The 17,967-nt window shown below is 42.1% G+C and overlaps 1 protein-coding gene across 2 annotated transcripts; it reads right to left on the bottom strand.

Moving 5' to 3' along the window:
• Positions 1–258: 258 nt before the first annotated feature.
• Positions 259–8,575, bottom strand: LOC100706454 (alpha-1-antitrypsin homolog). Of its 2 annotated transcripts, none has more exons than XM_005449823.3 (5): positions 8,420–8,575; positions 5,429–6,041; positions 4,990–5,260; positions 1,248–1,395; positions 259–1,120 (listed from the first exon to the last, which is right to left on the bottom strand). In XM_005449823.3, exons 1-5 carry the CDS (start codon positions 8,426–8,428, stop codon positions 929–931), a joined length of 1,233 nt encoding a protein of 410 aa, XP_005449880.2. In that variant the 5' UTR covers positions 8,429–8,575; the 3' UTR covers positions 259–928. The 2 variants fall into 2 exon arrangements, with proteins under 2 accessions (XP_005449880.2, XP_003440873.2); XM_003440825.4 differs by lacking the exon at positions 8,420–8,575 and adding an exon at positions 6,233–6,284.
• Between the last annotated feature and the right edge of the window lie 9,392 nt (positions 8,576–17,967).

The raw sequence follows: 17,967 nt of genomic DNA, 5'->3' as shown, positions 1-17,967 counted from the left end.
TGTAGAATTTGGGTTAATATCCACCTGAGCAGTTTCCCTTCCTTGTTTAACCTTGTAAAGCTGGAAACATGAAATAACTCCAAGAATATTCAATTTGTTTAAAAAATACTTGTTTATTGAACCTTCTGACAGTTTTTTAAAAAAGAGAGTGCAATTAAATATCAGTTTTCAAATATGGATCTTGATTTTTAACATTTTTGATACATTTTTTCCTTAAAAATGTACAACTTATTCAGATTGAGGACAAAAGAATCACACTGATGACATACAGGTGTGTTGGCATTACAGGGTTAAGTGTGTATTCACTTTTAGAGAGTATCTACCTGAGATAAGAGTTGTGCTACTGAACTCTTGTGCTCATGCTTCCTCGGATGTCACAAAGATTAACAAGGTCGTGTCAGGACACACTGATGAGAAGTGGGTGACTGGAACCAGAATTCACAAGTGGACGAGAGATGAGAATATTCTGAATATTTATTAGAATCTGTTGAAATGCTACTCGGGATGTAATGTCAGTGAGCGGGGTTAGATATTAACCTTCTCCCTTTGGAGGGAGAATTAAACAGAGATCTTCCTGGTAATTGGAGCAGTCGGGACAGTAACCCCCAAATGGAGCGAGTGGCTTCTGTAAATCCCAGAGTGTCTTTGTAAGCCTGGGATTTAGTAACTAGTTTTCTTGCCCTATGAGCCACGTCTCAGAAACAAACCACAGCAAATTTCTCATTTATTTAGTATCAATATTTTTATTTAAAAACAATGGTAGTCTTAAGATTTCTTCTTTTTTACCTGAGCAAAATGTCCTCAATATTACTTTTGTAGACCACATAAATTAGTGTGTGCAGACTGACAAATATCAGTCTTTTATATCATGAAAGGATCCTTATGATGACAACTGTGATCAAACATATCATCTCACAACTATGTGCAGTTATGAAGCTGTTGGTTTGTTGATCCTGCCCATGAAGAGGATGCTTCCAGTCGAGTTTTCTAAAATGAAAACTAAGAAGGGCCTGTCAATTCTGACGGGTGTTGGTGTAGTCAGTGGGATCCATTCAGAAATGGTGATGGCTGCTGCCTCTGTTCCCATCTCGGTGACACTGATCGTGGCCTTATGGGACGCCTGTGGAAAGAAATAAGAAAGCGGGCAGATCAAAACTAATTTCTAACTCAGAATTCAGTTTAACTAAAAGAGTAGGCATGCTCTAGTCCTGTTCTCTAATAAGAAGTAAAAAAGAAACTTTGCCCACCTTTGATATTTTAAGTGGAAACTTGTTAGACACAGCAGAGAAATCAGCGATGTTTTCAAAAGCACTTGTGATGCCCATTTCTTGCAATATATTCCTCAAGGAGGCATTAGTGGCAATGGAAAATTTTGGCATATAAAGTTCCACATACCTGAGAAACAGAGAAACCATAATTATACAGTTAAACTGCTAGTGGTTCCATTTTTTTCTAACTGGCTCAGCTCAATCTTCACTGCAACAGTCTGGAACAACACCCACAATCCTGCTGATGCCACGCCAATCCACCAGTCCAACTTGCAAGATACTTTAACTCTCTTGCTTGAAGCTGTAATTGTTTCTGGGCCATTGACTTAGTGTTTTGAGCTTTATATTTCTTTATTGCTTTTGTAAGAAATGGGCTTTGTTTCTAGGTTCTGTTTTCAGTGCTTGGTAATTGTGTTTATTCTAATCCTTATATCAGCTTGTGCTGCCTCCCCTGTGTTTCCTGTGTGCAGCTGTTAGGTCTCCCTCACTGTAGGTTGGTTTCTTCCTTTTTTATTTTGCCAGTCTCTGGTCCCATGTGCTTTATGTACGCGTCCTTACTACTTGGTATTGTGTTTTTCTTGCTCCGGATTCTCTTGGCGATAGCAGGGTGTTTATCAGCCAAAGACCTGTCTCATTTTGGTTCAACTCTCAATTGAGAGGTGTCCCATCACCCTTACCATTAGCCACACTGAGGGTCTTCACCACTGACATCGGTTTGCTGCCAAGCCACCTAAATTCTCTACATGATCATCGGCCTGTAACAGCCACCAGAAGGTCTTCTATACCTTCGTTGATCTCTGGCGGTGCTACCAGAGGGTCTTTGCAGCCACCCTCAGCCTCCAAAGGACAAAGCCTTCAGTGGTCTCCTGTCAGACCCTCCATCCCTATCATCCAGATTCATCTCAGCCACCAGGGTTGATTTGTCTCTGCCGGTGGTTTCCCAGCCAGCCCCCTGACCTGGCTACCCTCTTCTGCTGGTTGCTTGGCCAGCTCCCAGAGTTGCTCCACTCAACACCACTCAAAGAGTTCTTTAAGTCTCTCCTTTGCATTTCCTTTCCTTCTCATGAGTCCTGGATTTGGATGCACATCCTGTCAACTACACTGGCAAATTGTGACAGACGCAGCCTCCCAAACCAGAGGGTGCATTTCATTTGGGTGCAAACCACTCCAGTGCATGATGAAGGTGACACTCTGATGAAGCCAACAGTATCACATTGTCCACAAAAAATACAAATACGTCTCTTCAGTCACTTGTCCAAGTCTACGAAACACATATATACTGGAGGATCAGCCTGCCATGATACCCCCAGAAGTCCTGCAAAGGGTAACAATCTGGTTGAAGGTTCAATGATTGCCAAGAACCTCCTTTCCAGCAGTGTAATAAAGCTATAACTGTTTTTTTTTTTTTTTTTAATGCACAGGCGATATAGGGAACCCTCGGGTCTTCAGACTCAGAGTTCCTCAAAGTGCTCTTTCCATAACCCAAAAATATCCCCAGTCCAGGTCAGCATTTCTTCTGCCCAAACATGACCCGAGCCCAGCCCTGCTTTCCCATCTGGAATACTTTCACATTTATTCATGCAATATTGACATATTTCAGTGTTACCTCATCATACCAAAACATATTCTGCAAAGAACACACTTTTCCTCAGTTTGGGTTCTGTTAGTACACGTAATATCTATATAGTGTTGAACTTACACAGTGTGCAGATTTATACTAATCAAACACAGAAAGTTGTTCTACTATGGCAAAATGATCATTTTGACTCCACAGTCCCACAAGTCGCCACATCTGCAAATGTTTCTAGCTTGTTGTGCATCTGATCACATTAGATTATTCTACATACAATGGGAATTACTTTTTAACCTACATAAACAATGGCACAACACATGTAACATCAAAACCTGATACATAGCTGCCCATTTTGCCTGTTTGGTTCTGTAGCCGTCAGAATTGTTGTCTGAAACCCAACAAAGATATCCAACGGATTTTTCTTTACCATATGGACCATCATGGCCTTGCTGTGTTGGTCCATTTGATCGACCTTTATGGTTACTATTTTTTTTTTTTTTCAGTTGTTACAGACGGGACAGACATGGCTGGGGGATAGGAAAGGGAGAAAGAAAGATGAAGGAAAAGAAAAGCAGAGGGGAAGAGGGACAGTGAGGAAGGACACTTAAAAAGAAAAGAATCTCCCGGATCACCTGTTGAGAGAGAAAAAAAGAGAAAACAAGCAAAAACAGAGCGCAACATAATAAACACAGCACCATCGCATTAATCTAGCTAAGTATAAATAACAGTAAATACTAAATGTTGAATTGTGTTGTGCAGCATGCAGGACTGACAGCGCACAATGTCCTATGAGGTAGCAGCCAAGAAAGGTGTAGTTTGTGTCTGTGAACACCCGTGTGTACACCTGTGTGGATCAGCACGCTTGTATTCAAAAGGCTAAGGGTCTCCTTAGACTACAATGACCTGGATGACTGAGAACCTTCACAGGCATATTGTATTCAAAAGGTTTCTCCACGTAACGATCTGCTAGAGCAGGGGTGTCGAACTCCAGGCCTCGAGGGCCGGTGTCCTGCAGGTTTGAGATCTCACCCTGGGTCAACACACCTGAATCAAATGATTAGTTCATTACCAGGCCTCTGGAGAACTTCAACACATGTTGAGGAGGTCATTTAGCCATTTAAATCAGCTGTGCTGGATCAAGGACACATCTAAAACATGCAGGACACCGGCCCTCAAGGCCTGGAGTTCGACACCTGTTTGCTAGAGGGTGTGGGGAGCCATAGCCCTGTCCCCCAGGGCATGAAGCAGGCATGGAGGAGATCCAGGCCCTAGACATCCAGAGGCCCCCAGAGTGCGAGAGCCCAAGGAGGACCACCGGAGGGACATCCATGCCACCTTCCTCGAAAGAGCTGAGGAGAGCCCCAGATGAGGGGTCACCCAGCAGCCACAGAGCAGAAGCCAGAGGAGGCTGCAGTGGCATGCCCCCGGGCTCTGCCGGCAGCCAGCTTTGCCAGAGTGAACCGAGCCCCAGGCCCAGAGGCCAGAGGTCTGAAGGCCCCCACGCCCCGGAAAGGGCCCGACTGAGCCATGGGCAGCAGGCCCCACCATGCAGCCACCGGGAGTGAGCCAGATGTTACCCTTTCCCCCGGGGTGGAGACAAGCAGACCGTGCCTTGCCCTGCGGCAGGAGAGAGGCCCCGCATCCCAGACCCCAGTTGGACGGCCAACACCTCTGTTCAGCCCCTCCACCCCGATGGCTAACAGAGAATGTGGGCATGTGAAGACCCCATACCTCCCTCCTCCCGCTCAGTGTAGTGTTGCTGCCTGTTTTTCTAAAGTGCATTTAAAATATGGGAGGGCATGGTGCTGCTGCCAGAGAGCAGCAGGTGTCCGGTGTCATAGCTGCCCCTTTTAGCTAGCTTGTAACACTGGAAATACTGCCAAGACTGATTATGGAAATTTAGAAAATTATTGTATTGCATAGCCAAGATGACGACCGTTAAGGGAGAGAAGTGTACAGCCTTCCAATGGTCACAAATAAACTCTATACCTTTAGTGCATTGCACTTGCATCTGATTCTCAGTGTAAATAAACTTTGGGTCTCGTAATAGCAAAGCTTAAAGCAGAAGTTTTATGAGACACAGAAATGGGTAACACACTTCATCTACTACCAAGAAAGAATATTCAGACATAATGCAATAAGTCTTACATCACAGATGCTGAGTTTTGCCAGTTTCTTATATGGTCCTTGTTCATGTTTTCCTCTACACTCCTCATCCAGCCTTCATGAGGAAGGACAATCATCATGGAGGTGTGACTCTTGTATGGCAGCACGATGATGCTGGTGTGGTTCTCTCTGTCCTCAACAAAGTGGTAGTATCCCGTCCTCATCATCATGTCAACCTGAACTTTGTTACTGCCGTCAACATGGAAGTCCGCCTTATGTGTCATTTCACTATTAAATGGTTTCTTCCAGTATCCTGCACGACACAGTGGAGTGGTGATGACAATATTGGAATGTGTCAGCATGAATCATACTACTTGTTGAAAGTATGTTTCAATCATCAGCTGACCTTTTTTATTTAAATATATGTGATATTCATGTTTGTCTAGTGTAGCCTAACAATAGACTTGATCAGGCTTCTTACCTTTAAAATAGACATAGTTAATGAGCATCATCATCGTTTCACGGTCAACATCGTTCACCATATCTTTGATCTTGTCCTGTGTTTTATTGGCAATGTGTCTGTTGATTTTATCTGCAGCCTCAGCAGGGTTAGTAAAGTTGATTTGCAAGACTTCACCAGAGTAATGCTGCTTGACATCATTCAGAAACCTCTCCAGAGGACTGAAACCAGAGTGCACTGCAACAGTATTGCCAACATCCAGCTTTTGGTTCTCCTGGCTTTCTCCAAGCATGTGGAAAAGATGTTGGTAGGCTTCATTGACCTGAGTCTGGTTTAAGGTGCTGTAGCCCAGGCTGGAGAACAGCTGGCTGTGGGTTTCACCACAGGCCCCAGTAGACAGTACGGACAGGGCAGTGGAGATGCCCAGTGGTGAGAAGAAAATGTTGTTTCCAGCAGCAGTCCTCGCATTCAGACGTTTGTAGAAGGCAAAGGCAAAGGCGGCATTAGGAGCAGAGAGCTTGTGGCAGCTCATATGGTCTTCAGAACCACGGTTATGGTGGAGATGGTGGTCTGCCGAGGCTACAGCGAGCAACAGTGCAATGAGTGCACAGCTACAGAAATGCATATTTAGAGTCTGTGGATTGGAAATCAAAGAAATAATACAAAATGAGTTCCAGTTAAAGTTTTTCATTACAGGAAGCATCTATTTGTACTGTAAATCATAATTCCTCAACCTTTGGTAAAAAGAAGTCATCTAATTAAAGCTTTCATCTACCACCTGTACAGGGGCAGCAGTCTAAGTAGAGAAGTACACACTCCCCTTACCCCAGCCACCTCTTCCAGCTTATCCGAGATAGACTGACTTGTTCCCAAACCAGGCAAAAATTACAATCTCTCCAGCAACTCCTGGGCCTGCCCTGTAGCCTCCTCCCAGCATGAGATTCAAACAGCTCACCTAGGAGGTTTCCAGTAGTCATCCTAGTCAGATGCCTGTACCACCTCAGCTGGCTGTTTTCAATTTGGAGGAGCAACGGTGCTGCTTTGAATGTCAAATCTCCCCACCCTATCCTTAAGTGAGATCCCAGACATCCTTTAAAGGAAACTCAGTGCTGTTGTTTTTATCCGCAACATCATTCATTCGTGGGACCTTGTGACAATAGGACCATAGATTGACTGGTAAATTGACAGCTTTGCTTTTATGCTCCACGATCCTCTCACTCATAAACAACACCTTGAGACCCAGGCCTGAGTTAGCTAGCCCACCCTTTTCCTTCTGAGAACCATGGTGCTGATTCTCATTTCTGTTTCTTCACACTTGACGGCAAACTGCTCCAGTGCCAGCTGGAGGTTATCACCCGATCAAGCCAACAAAACTCCATCATTTAAGAAAAGCAAAGATGAAATACTGAGGCCAACAAAGCGTACATCCTCCACCACCGTGCAACATCTAAATATTCCGTCCATAAGAATTATGACCAGAATTGTGACAAGCTGTAGCAGAGACAGAAGCAAGTCCGGTTTACTGCTGACAATACAAACTAGGCACTCGCCATGGCCTGCAACAACAAGCCAGACACCTCATAATCTCAAAGCACCGCCCTTCTCTAAGTCCACAAAACACATGGTTGGGAAAACTCCCACCCCTTGAATATCCTCAAGAGAATAAAGAGCTAGTCCAGTGTTACATGGGTAGAATGATAACTTGTCCTGAAGGTATTCGAACCTGAAGGCACAGGAAGCATCCACTGGTGTAAAATCCCAACATACAGGCAGAGAACCAGGGGGATACAAGTATACCCACTCCTGCCCACTGCCTCTCAGCTAGGCCACCTCCAGAGTGGAACAATTAGATTTTTTAATGAAATAATGCAGTTACAGTATCTGAAATCTAAAGGGAGTTATTATTGTTTACCTTTATCATACTTTAGCAGACTCATTTTCCCAACTATTTCCTGTTAATCTACTGCCAGCTTACATTACTGTGCTTCACTGAATCACTCAAACATTATTTGCCAATACAGTAGCTTACAGTTTTACTATGATGGCCATACTCCCCTCGAAATATGCAAAATGTCTGCACCTACATTGAAGGTGGCAGAAAAATATACCAGTACACCTTGAGGAAACTTGGTTGCGCTCTATTACAGCTCAGTAGTAATGTTGCAATAGTGGATGGAAACAAGAAGGTAAACATATGGAAATAGCAAGTTACTATCACTTTATTAACAATGTAATATTCAAGCAAGTAACATCCTGCACCAGCAATGGTGTTACCGCAAGTAGGTAGCAGGTGGCCACAGCGCAAAACCACAAAATAATAGCACAGTAATGTTTTGGTAGGACTTTTAAAACCTGCTGCCAGTAGAACAGAAACATCAGGGAATTAGAATTTTTCTATACTTACTTCAAAGTCGTAGCAGTTTTAGCATTTTGCAGTCCTGGTTGTTTTTGATTACACAGAAATTAATTCACTTTTTTCTAAGTAATCATCAGACTTTATGGATTTTGCTTGAATGCGTTATTAACATAGAATTAAAGCTGTATTTGTCAGGCTGGATTCTCTGCATAGAAACTACCAAACTTGGTTCCACATAACAGGAAACCAAAAATTAACAAAGACAAATGCTGGAGACAAGCATAAAATCAATTCCGATATTATAATGTTGTAATCCGATCCTGAAATGTTGGAACATCTACAATGATTAATTATTTATTTATTTTGAGGTTTAAATCATTTTAATGTTAGGAAACTCTAATGCACAGAACTTGATATTTCTATATCTTCCCATTCTCGTTTCTGCCTTATTACCGCACTGTCACCTGTTACTGAAAACTTTATCAAAATGTTCAGTGTGTCAGTGTCTCTGCCACTGTAGATGTTTGACTTGTACATACGGATAAAAACAAAGAGCAGAATGAACTGAAATTTTGAGAACGCCTCATAACACCGTATAAAATACAACGAATGAAAAGAATGAAAGAAGCAGTCAATCAATGGAGGCTTATGCTTACCATTAACATCTTATTTAGTGCAGTTTCCAGAAACTCTGTGTTTTTTTTTTCAGCAAGATTAAAGACAGTTCGCTGGCATTTCTGTTAAAGATTAACACAGATCAGCCTTCTCTTTACAGAACTTTTGGATTGATTCATTTGACTTTGTTCATACAACAAGACTTGCTCAACAGCACAGGTAAATAACTCTGAGTGAATAAATGAAAACAACTGTTCAAAAAAACTGAAGACAGCAGAAATCTGGAGCCTTTTCATGAAATACATGGTAGCTTCTTTTCAACAATTATGTTTAACTGAACTTGCAACTCATACAGGCAACAGACAGCAAAACCTATCTTTATATTGATATTTATTTAAAGATGAAGGTGTTAAACAACACTTAGAATATATAAACAACACATGCACTATTATTAACCATGTTGTGTTTGGGGTGAAAATGATGGACCAACTAAACGAAAACCAGACTGGATGGCATGTTGCTGCAGGATGCTGTGGTGGCCATGCAAGTTCAGTGTTCCTTTAATTCTGAATAAATCCCCAACAGTGTCACCAATAAAGCCCCCCCACACCATCACACCTCCTGCTCCATGCTTCAATCTGGGAACCATTCATGTAGAGACCATCCGTTGACCTTTTCTGCATCGCACAAAGACATTTCAATTCAATTTTATTTATACAGCGCCAAATCAAAGCAGCAGTCACCTCAAGGCACTTTATATTGTACAGTAGACCCTACAATAACACATACAGAGAAAATCCCAACAATCATATGACCCCCTATGAGCAAGCACTTTGGCAACAGTGGGAAGGAAAAACTCCCTTTTAACCCTTTAAAACCGGTCGGAGCGGGCACGCTCCGTTTTGCGTAATTATTTTTAAATCCCGGTAGCACTGCAACCACGTAAGCTAGAGCAATAATTTTTTTTGCATATGAGACCGGAGGAGTTGTACTTACATCTTGTGCCATTAGCTTGTCCTAGGTCACGGTTTCCTTCCACATATAGCTTTGCAAAAACTGTATAAAAAGCGCTTGCAGCAACAAAAACATAATATTCCAGAAACACGCTTTGCCAATCCGATCAGCTGTTCGCAAAACACTTCCTACGTTGGAATAGACGTCAGCGCGAACTTTCGCATGTCCGCCATTACCTGCCAGAAACCGGAAGTGACGTCATTTCGTGGAAATGTAGTTTTTTACTATCAGGACCTCATGAGCCTATACTGGTGTTTTTAAAAGTTATCTTTGACTTTATGACTTTCTGTGTCGTTTCTGGGATGCTTAGAACTCAAATTGCACTGCTGGAAATAGTTTATTTTGATGCATATGCTGCTTTTTTGCAAATTTGCATTATAATATTTATTTTCGTTTTTTCTGCAGTATATAAAAATTGGTGTATTTCAAAAATAAAACTATGAAGACACTCAAAATAAATTTCCTGTGGTGGGAAACTATTTTGTGCAACTTTTTTGTATTTACAGTTTTGAGGGATAAGCCTCTTAAATTTCTCTAACTAGAAATGTATGTTAAAAAAACAAAAACGATTTTCAATTTTTTTGTAGTTTATTGCACTTTTTTGCAATTTATGTAATTACAATCCACTTAATGCATACATATTATTAAAATGTGGGCTATAATGATTGTATTGATGTATAGCAACTTGAAATGCTCCCAAAATTGGCACTACAGCATGTAAAAATATAATATAAGCTCTGGCGGACTTGGTTCTATGGTAGGTCTTAAAGGGTTAACAGGAAGAAACCTCCGGCAGAACCAGGTTCAGGGAGGGGCGGGGCCATCTGCTGCGACCGGTTGAGGTGAGAGAAGGAAAACAGGATAAAGACATGCTGTGGAAGAGAGACAGAGATTAATAACAAGTATGATTCAGTGCAGAGAGGTCTGTTAACACATAGTGAGTGAGAAAGGTGACTGGAAAGGAAAAACTCAATGCATCATGGGAATCCCCGGCAGCCTACGCCTATTGCAGCATAACTAAGGGAGGATTCAGGGTCACCTGGTCCAGCCCTAACTATATGCTTTAGCAAAAAGGAAAGTTTGAAGCCTAATCTTGAAAGTAGAGATAGTGTCTGTCTCCTGAATCCAAACTGGAAGCTGGTTCCACAGAAGAGGGGCCTGAAAACTGAAGGCTCTGCCTCCCATTCTACTTTTAAATACTCTAGGAACAACAAGTAAGCCTGCAGTGTGAGAGCGAAGTGCTCTAATAGGGTGATATGGTACTACAAGGTCATTAAGATAAGATGGGGCCTGATTATTTAAGACCTTGTATGTGAGGAGCAGAATTTTGAATTCTGGATTTAACAGGAAGCCAATGAAGGGAAGCCAAAACAGGAGAAATCTGCTCTCTCTTTCTAGTCCCTGTCAGGACTCTTGCTGCAGCATTTTGGATTAACTGAAGTCTTTTCAGGGAGTTTTTAGGACATCCTGATAATAATGAATTACAGTAGTCCAGCCTGGAAGTAATAAATGCATGAACTAGTTTTTCAGCATCACTCTGAGACAGGATGTTTCTAATTTTAGAGATGTTGCACAAATGGAAGAAAGCAGTCTTACATATTTGTTTAATATGTGCATTGAAGGACATGTCCTGGTCAAAAATGACTCCAAGGTTCCTCACAGTGTTACTGGAGGCCAAGGTAATGCCATCCAGAGTAAGAATCTGCTTAGATACCATATTTCTAAGATTTTTAGGGCCGAGTACAATAACCTCAGTTTGATCTGAATTAAGAAGCAGAAAGTTAGCGGCCATCCAGGTCTTTATGTCTTTAAGACATTCCTGCAGTTTAACTAATTGGTGTGTGTTACCTGGCTTCATGGATAGATAGAGTTGGGTGTCATCAGCATAGCAGTGAAAATTTATGCTATGTCTTCTGATGATGCTGCCTAAGGGAAGCATGTATAATGTAAACAGAATTGGTCCTAGCACTGAACCCTGTGGAACACCATAATTGGCCTTAGTGTGTGAAGAGGACTCTCCATTTACATGAACAAGTTTGAGTCTATTAGATAGATATGATACAAACCACTGCAGCGCAGTACCTGTAATACCTACAGCGTGCTCTAATCGTGCTAATAGAATATTATGGTCAACAGTATCGAACGCAGCACTGAGGTCTAGCAGGACAAGCACAGAGATGAGTCCACTGTCAGAGGCCATAAGAAGATCATTTGTAATCAGCGTAGGGACTAACGCGTTATTAAGTGACCTGTTACAGTAACTACGTTATTACTGTGGTAACGAGCACGGTAACTAGTCATTATGCCAAAATCAGGAACGTGCTAATCGTTACTGGGATTAAGATAGGGTCGGTATTCGTTACTTCGTGTGTTGCGTTCGACTTAACTCGGAAATTGGAACACGGACCTGGGAATAATGTCACACTCAAGTAAATGGCATTCTGGTTAGCCTCGTCTGAGAAGTCGGGATTCCAATATGGCAATGCCCTCGAAAACGGTTGTTTTGCTAGCCCTCTACAAAAATAAATTATTACTAAACACATATGCAGCCATAGCTGGACTCGGTGGGCCGATGGTGATTTTTCGTTTTGATGTGCCGATGTTTTTTTTGTTGTTGTTGTTTTTTTTTTCGTAACACTATAAACAATGACAGGTGGTGGATTGGCCAGATGCTGGCAGATGTGTAAAAATAACTCAGTTGTTTGGTGGTGGCTATGGCGGAGCTTCCACAGATTCAGTAACATTAGTAAGTGGTGGAGGCCAGCAGGTGGATGAGGGAAAGGGGAGGCAGGAGGAGGAGAGACCCAGGCGGCCGCCGGTCCGAGTGTCAGGTGAGCTGAACTTCAGGTAAGAAGTTATGACCTGCAGTCTATCTGGGTCAGATATAAACCAAGTTTAGGTGGAGTTTATTTTCGTTGTGCAGACTTTTTACAGTCAGTTACAATAACTCGTACTGCGTACTAGCTAACATGATGGAGTTTCTATACAGCTGCGTGGGTGCTGTGATGTTACTGATGTTGAACTTTATTTTATTCATAAGGTTAGTGTGAGGAGCTTTCCTGTAATGCAACTCAGATTGGAATAAATGACACTCAGACAGGTTTTACAAATTAACGTGCACACGGGTGAGAGCTCGAGGGAGACTCACACACCCTGGAGCAGTTGTCAGCCTTTATTTATACTCAAGCATGTTTGCGTCTCAGAAACATGCAGGAAGAGATAACATACAACTGTGCAGGCTTCCTGCAGAGCTTGCACAGCGTGCAGGCTTCCTGCTGAGCTTGCACAACATAACTTCTCTAGTAAAAAAGAGCAAACACATCTAGAAAACCTTAAATGAAATGTACTTCTAAACATAAACATAATAAAATCTTTCAACATTCCCTCCTGTTGTTTGATCTTTTCTCCTATATATATATACATAGCAACTCACTAACACTGTATCAGTCTATGGCCACTTGTAAAACATTTTTAGCCAGGACATCATTAATTAGTGGGTTTTGTGAGTATGTCTCCAAAAGTTGAATCTGTTCATCTGGACGTAGCGTTTGGTGGGAGAAACGTTTCGTCACTCATCCAAGTGACTTCTTCAGTCTCAGCTGACTGCAGGTTTCCCCAAACCTTATAAACAGTACATTTGCATAATGACTGAAACCAGCCCACTGAGGGAACAATGGGCTGTGAGGTCAGTTCCTTAATCATAATTATGCAAATTCCCATGACCATTGATCAACAATCACTGACCAAACCCCACTGATCAAAGAACACTGATCAATGGCCATGAGTCCCATTCACAGAGAGTTGGGGAATGGCTGCAATCACAGCATTGTAAGATGGCGAAAGATGTACCCTTAGGCCCCCTCCTCGATTCAGAGATGGTCTTTCCCTTTTCACATAAATGGCCTCCTTGATTCCGCGCTCAAACCAGCGTTCCTCCCTGTCCAGGATGTGTACATCCTCATCGTTGAAAGAGTGTCCACTGGCCTGTAGGTGTAAATAAACTGCAGAGTCCTGGCCTGATGAGGTTGCTCTTCTGTGTTGTGCCATCCGTTTCGGTTGTTTGGTTTCCCCGATGTATAAATCCTGGCAATCTTCCTGGCACTTAACAGCATACCCAATCACCTGGTTTCAACCTGCAAGACACTGGAGAGATATCACTCGGCAGTTGGTTGTTTAGTACAATCTCTTTATTTTCAAGCAATTTAGTCATCCATTCGGCTAGTGTAGTTTCTCTTATTGACTTATGTATGGGCTCACTTGTGATTGGTAGTGGAAATGGTCTACCGTGAATGATTTCAAAAGGTGTGAGTTTCTGAGAACTTTGTGTCAGTCTCATCCACATTTTTACCAGGCCTGTACACTCAGGCCATGGTCTCCCTGTTTCTTCCATGCATTTTCTCAGTCTCTGTTTTATCGTGCCGTTAGTTCTTTCCACTAGTCCGGCACTTTGTGGGTGGTAAGCACAAGTGGTGGTGTTTGATGCTGAATCCTAGTGCTTCAGAGACCTTGCTGATTACTTCATTAACAAAATGTGTCCCATTGTCTGATCTTATCAGAGTGGGGATGCCATATGTTGGAATGAAATGGTTGCACAAACATTTTGCTACTGAGATGGCGTCTGCTTTTTTTACTGGATAAATTTCTGGCTATTTTGAGAATACGTCTATAATCACTAGAGCGTATTTTGAGCCTTGGCATTCATTTAGCTCAATAAAATCCATGTGGATTGTATGAAAAGGATGAGGTGGTGTGAGAAAGTTACCTCTTTTTGGTCTGAGGTTTCCCTGTGCATTGTTTTTGGCAAATCATGCATGTTCTGACAAATTCCTTTCCTGAATTTTCTAAATTTTGAGTAAAGAAATGTTTAGAAAGTATATCTACCATCCCTCCGGTTGACACATGAGTGAAACCGTGTGTCACTAATGCTGCTGTTTTGTGTAGGGATTTTGGTAGTATTGGTTTGCCATTACAAGTCATCAAATCATTTTCTAGCTGTGCGCCACATTTTAACCATTTCTTTTGTTCTGCAGTTGGTGCGGCTTTTTGTTCATTTTTAAGCACATCAAGTGGTATTTGCATTGAGGATTCAGACATTAATGTGTCTATAGTTTGTTGTGCTGCTGCTTTTGCGGCTTGATCTGCGAAGTTATTGCCTTTAGTGACCTCTGAGTTGTCCTTCTGGTGTGCAGCACATTTACATAATGCTAACTGTTTTGGCAATGTTATCACTTCCAACAGTGCCTTTAAAAGATTTCCATGTTGCACCGTATTGCCAGTAGAAGTAATCATACCTCTATTCTGCCAAATTTTTGCAAAATGATGTACTGCTGCAAAAACATACTGGCTGTCTAAAAACCGGGCGTTGCCGGTCGAGGAAGTCTGATGCTGTCTCGGCTTCCTTTTGTTTTACTTATCCTATTTTTGCGTAATCTGCTCTGGGGGCCAGGCGGACTCTAATCCGCTCATACAAGTGTGTTATAGCAGTTTGTAAGTCAGCAGATACGGGAGCTAGGGCCCTACCATGTTCGTCTGATCCTGTAAAATCTTCCCTCACTGTTCCCATTTTTAATCCTAACAAGTCTTGTATCACTTGGAGCATTTCATGGCCATTTAAATACCAGTGTCTTCTAATTAACTCGACAGCTTCTCTCCACTGTATGAAGCCTTCATTTAAAGATGGGACATCTTTGAGTACATTCTGTCTATCTTTTTGTGACCATGGTCTAAAAACAAATATGTTTGGGTTCTCATCTCGCTCATTATTTGCACCACCGGTCAGCTGTCCAAATCTAGGATTAGGTGTGGCTATCATTGGGAATAATTCAGAGGGTCCTGGGGGGTCAACACTTCCTCCCATGTCCCTGCCTGACGGATCTTTCCCTATGTCTTCCTGTGGATTTTTATTTACAGTCATACAGTTTAATGCGTTTCGGGCTTGAGCATAGGAGTTAGGTTGGTTGATAAACGGATTTTTTTGATTGCGGTTCTGGTGCTGACGGCATTGATACATAAGGGGGTGGCTGTGGGTTTTGTAACACTGTTTCTTTTTTCTTTTGCCTTTTTTGTCTATTTTCACTACGTCTTTCTTCCTCCTCTTTCCACGCTTTAAAATATTGTAACTCTTGAATACGTTTTGTTTTCTTTTTAGGATTCTTTTCAGTATTTATTTCTGCTTGGAGGGTTTCTTTTAATTTAGTCAATGCGGAGGGGCTACCTCGCCTCTGTCAGTGCACCCCAGGGTGGCTGTGGCTACAACGTAGCTTGCCATCACCAGTGTGTGAATGTGTGCGTGAATGGGTGAATGACTGGATATGTAAAGCGCTTTGGGGTCCTTAGGGACTAGTAAAGCGCTATATAAATACAGGCCATTTACCATTTACCATTTTCCCTCCCATGTGGGACTTTAGTTTTCTTTGGATTTCTCCATCTGCATGCACTAATTTGTCCGGCGCCTGGACATTTTTTCTCTAACCACTGCTCGTCAGCAGTGAGTTTTGAAGCTTCGTTACCCATTTTAATCCTTTACAACTACACAACTGCGGCACCTTCTCTGGCACGAGAATCGAGAGAGGTAGTTGACACGGCCTTCTACTTTCAAGCTATTCTTGAAAGCGGTGTCAGCTTCACGTGATAAAACACGACCTTTTTCTCTTTTCACCAGTACTTGGGTGGCCAACAGTAAACAAATTAGTGGAATAGTTCAGCCTCCTTATTGTGCTGTAAAATCAACTTATTCCATCAACACAAAAATAAAACAATAAATACCTTTATGCGCGCGCTAACTTTACCCACTACAGGGGAGCTACCAGTCCTATTTCAGACGAGCACTTATTTTATTTTAAAAAGCTACCAGCCTTCTTCAGGCGAACTTTTACATGCTACCAGCCCCTCTGGGCGAGCTTACACGGTTTTACGCAACGTGTCTCAGAGTGTCAATATTCACCTGCTTGTTGAGTTATTGCCAGGTTGTCAGGTCCTCCTCATCGACCCCCACCGTCGTGGACCACTTTTAAAAACGCTGGCCAGAACCTGAATTTCAATGTCTCTGGACTTTTTATCCTGTACCTGGACAGGAGCTGTCGACAGACTTCAGCGCGGGCTTCTCACGACGTCAGGACTCGATGAGGTTTTCCCGTAGGATCACACAAAAGTGTTATGTCTACTCCGGCTCGGAGGACCAAGAAATGTGAGGAGCTTTCCTGTAATGCAACTCAGATTGGAATAAATGACACTCAGACAGGTTTTACAAATTAACGTGCACACGGGTGAGAGCTCGTGTGCACCGGTAACTTCCCTGGGCATGACACACAGTGAATTAATCTGAGAAGGTGCATTAAAAAATAAATGGCCGGGCCAGCGGTGCACATCACAAATGAGCTCGCAGACACATTAGTTGTGCCGCTTCTTAATGACGGTATCTTAGCTAACAACCCCAACTACCAGATTCAACTTGTAATAGGCTAAAAAAACGTTGTTAGCTGGCAGTTTTAAAATGCAAGCGATGTTGAAATTTCCACATTCTGACACTTCAAATGCTTCAGGAGCGCCACGGAAATACATGGATACATCCATAGACTCGAGACAGAATTCACAATGCGTTTTCCGGCCTTTTAGGTGTATGGACCAATGTTTTATTTTCTGATCAAACCAGAAATCTTTAATGAGCAGCTGAATTTGTCTCGCATTAACTGGCTGGACACAGACGACATCGAAATGCACCTGATTGAACTGAAAACCTCGACTCTGTGGGGGTCAAAGTTTGCAGAATTACGAACGCAGCTGGAATCCACAGCTGTGCGTGTTCATGGAGCTTGCATTTTCACCTGCTGGGCATCACTACCTGACAAGTTTAATTGTGTTCAGAACATTGCAGAGGCCTTATTGACAGTATTTGGCTCTACATATCTGTGTGAGCAGATTTTCTCTCACCTGAAGAGTGTCCTCAGGTAGCCCTCTGAATGCTGGACACTCGGAGACCTGTGTCTCTGAGTGGGAGACCAGAGATCACATTAACATTAGTATCTCTGTATTAACAAACATGCCATATTGGCTCAGTTTATTTTTCTTATCATTGTTGTGAGGAGACCATAAATAGCATTTGCATTTTCTGTTGTACAGTTCATTTGCTCTTATGAATAAAAAGTGTCTTTTTTTGTTTCAAAATAGCTGATAACTATTCGCTGATAGCTGCCAACATCTGCGAACAAATATAATTGTATAAAGTTGTTCTGTATAGTGTGTAACTGTTAATATAGAGCGTTATTAAATTTATTGCTAATGCAATCATATGGCACATTGACTTCTGAGGAAATTTATGTATATTTATTTATATTTATATATATGTATATGTGTATATATATATGTATATACATATACAATTTTTATTTTTGAATAAAAATTATTATTCAAAATATGATTTAATATGAAGGCAATAGTCAGAGTGTTACAGGCGTCGCCCTAAAGAGTGTAGCCTCATGGGCAGTGTAGTCCGTGCTGCAGGGAGAATGGACTGCCATACCCGTTATATGTCTGTGAGCGAGGGAGGGAGAAAAAGGAAAAGTCCGAGTTGTCATTG

The sequence above is a fragment of the Oreochromis niloticus genome, linkage group LG15 (assembly GCF_001858045.2).
Source record: "Oreochromis niloticus isolate F11D_XX linkage group LG15, O_niloticus_UMD_NMBU, whole genome shotgun sequence".
Lineage (NCBI taxonomy): Eukaryota > Metazoa > Chordata > Actinopteri > Cichliformes > Cichlidae > Oreochromis > Oreochromis niloticus.
The sequence above is the reverse complement of the archived record's forward strand: the minus strand, read 5'-3'. Positions and strand labels throughout refer to the sequence as shown.

Bases quoted from the DNA above. Each gene is read 5' to 3' on its own strand.
- LOC100706454 (XM_005449823.3), bottom strand. The intron at 1,396-4,989 runs GTAAGACTTATT...TCTGTTTCTCAG, and splicing joins CAAAACTCAGCATCTGTGAT to GTATGTGGAACTTTATATGC. The intron at 1,121-1,247 runs GTGGGCAAAGTT...TTCTTTCCACAG, and splicing joins TTCCACTTAAAATATCAAAG to GCGTCCCATAAGGCCACGAT.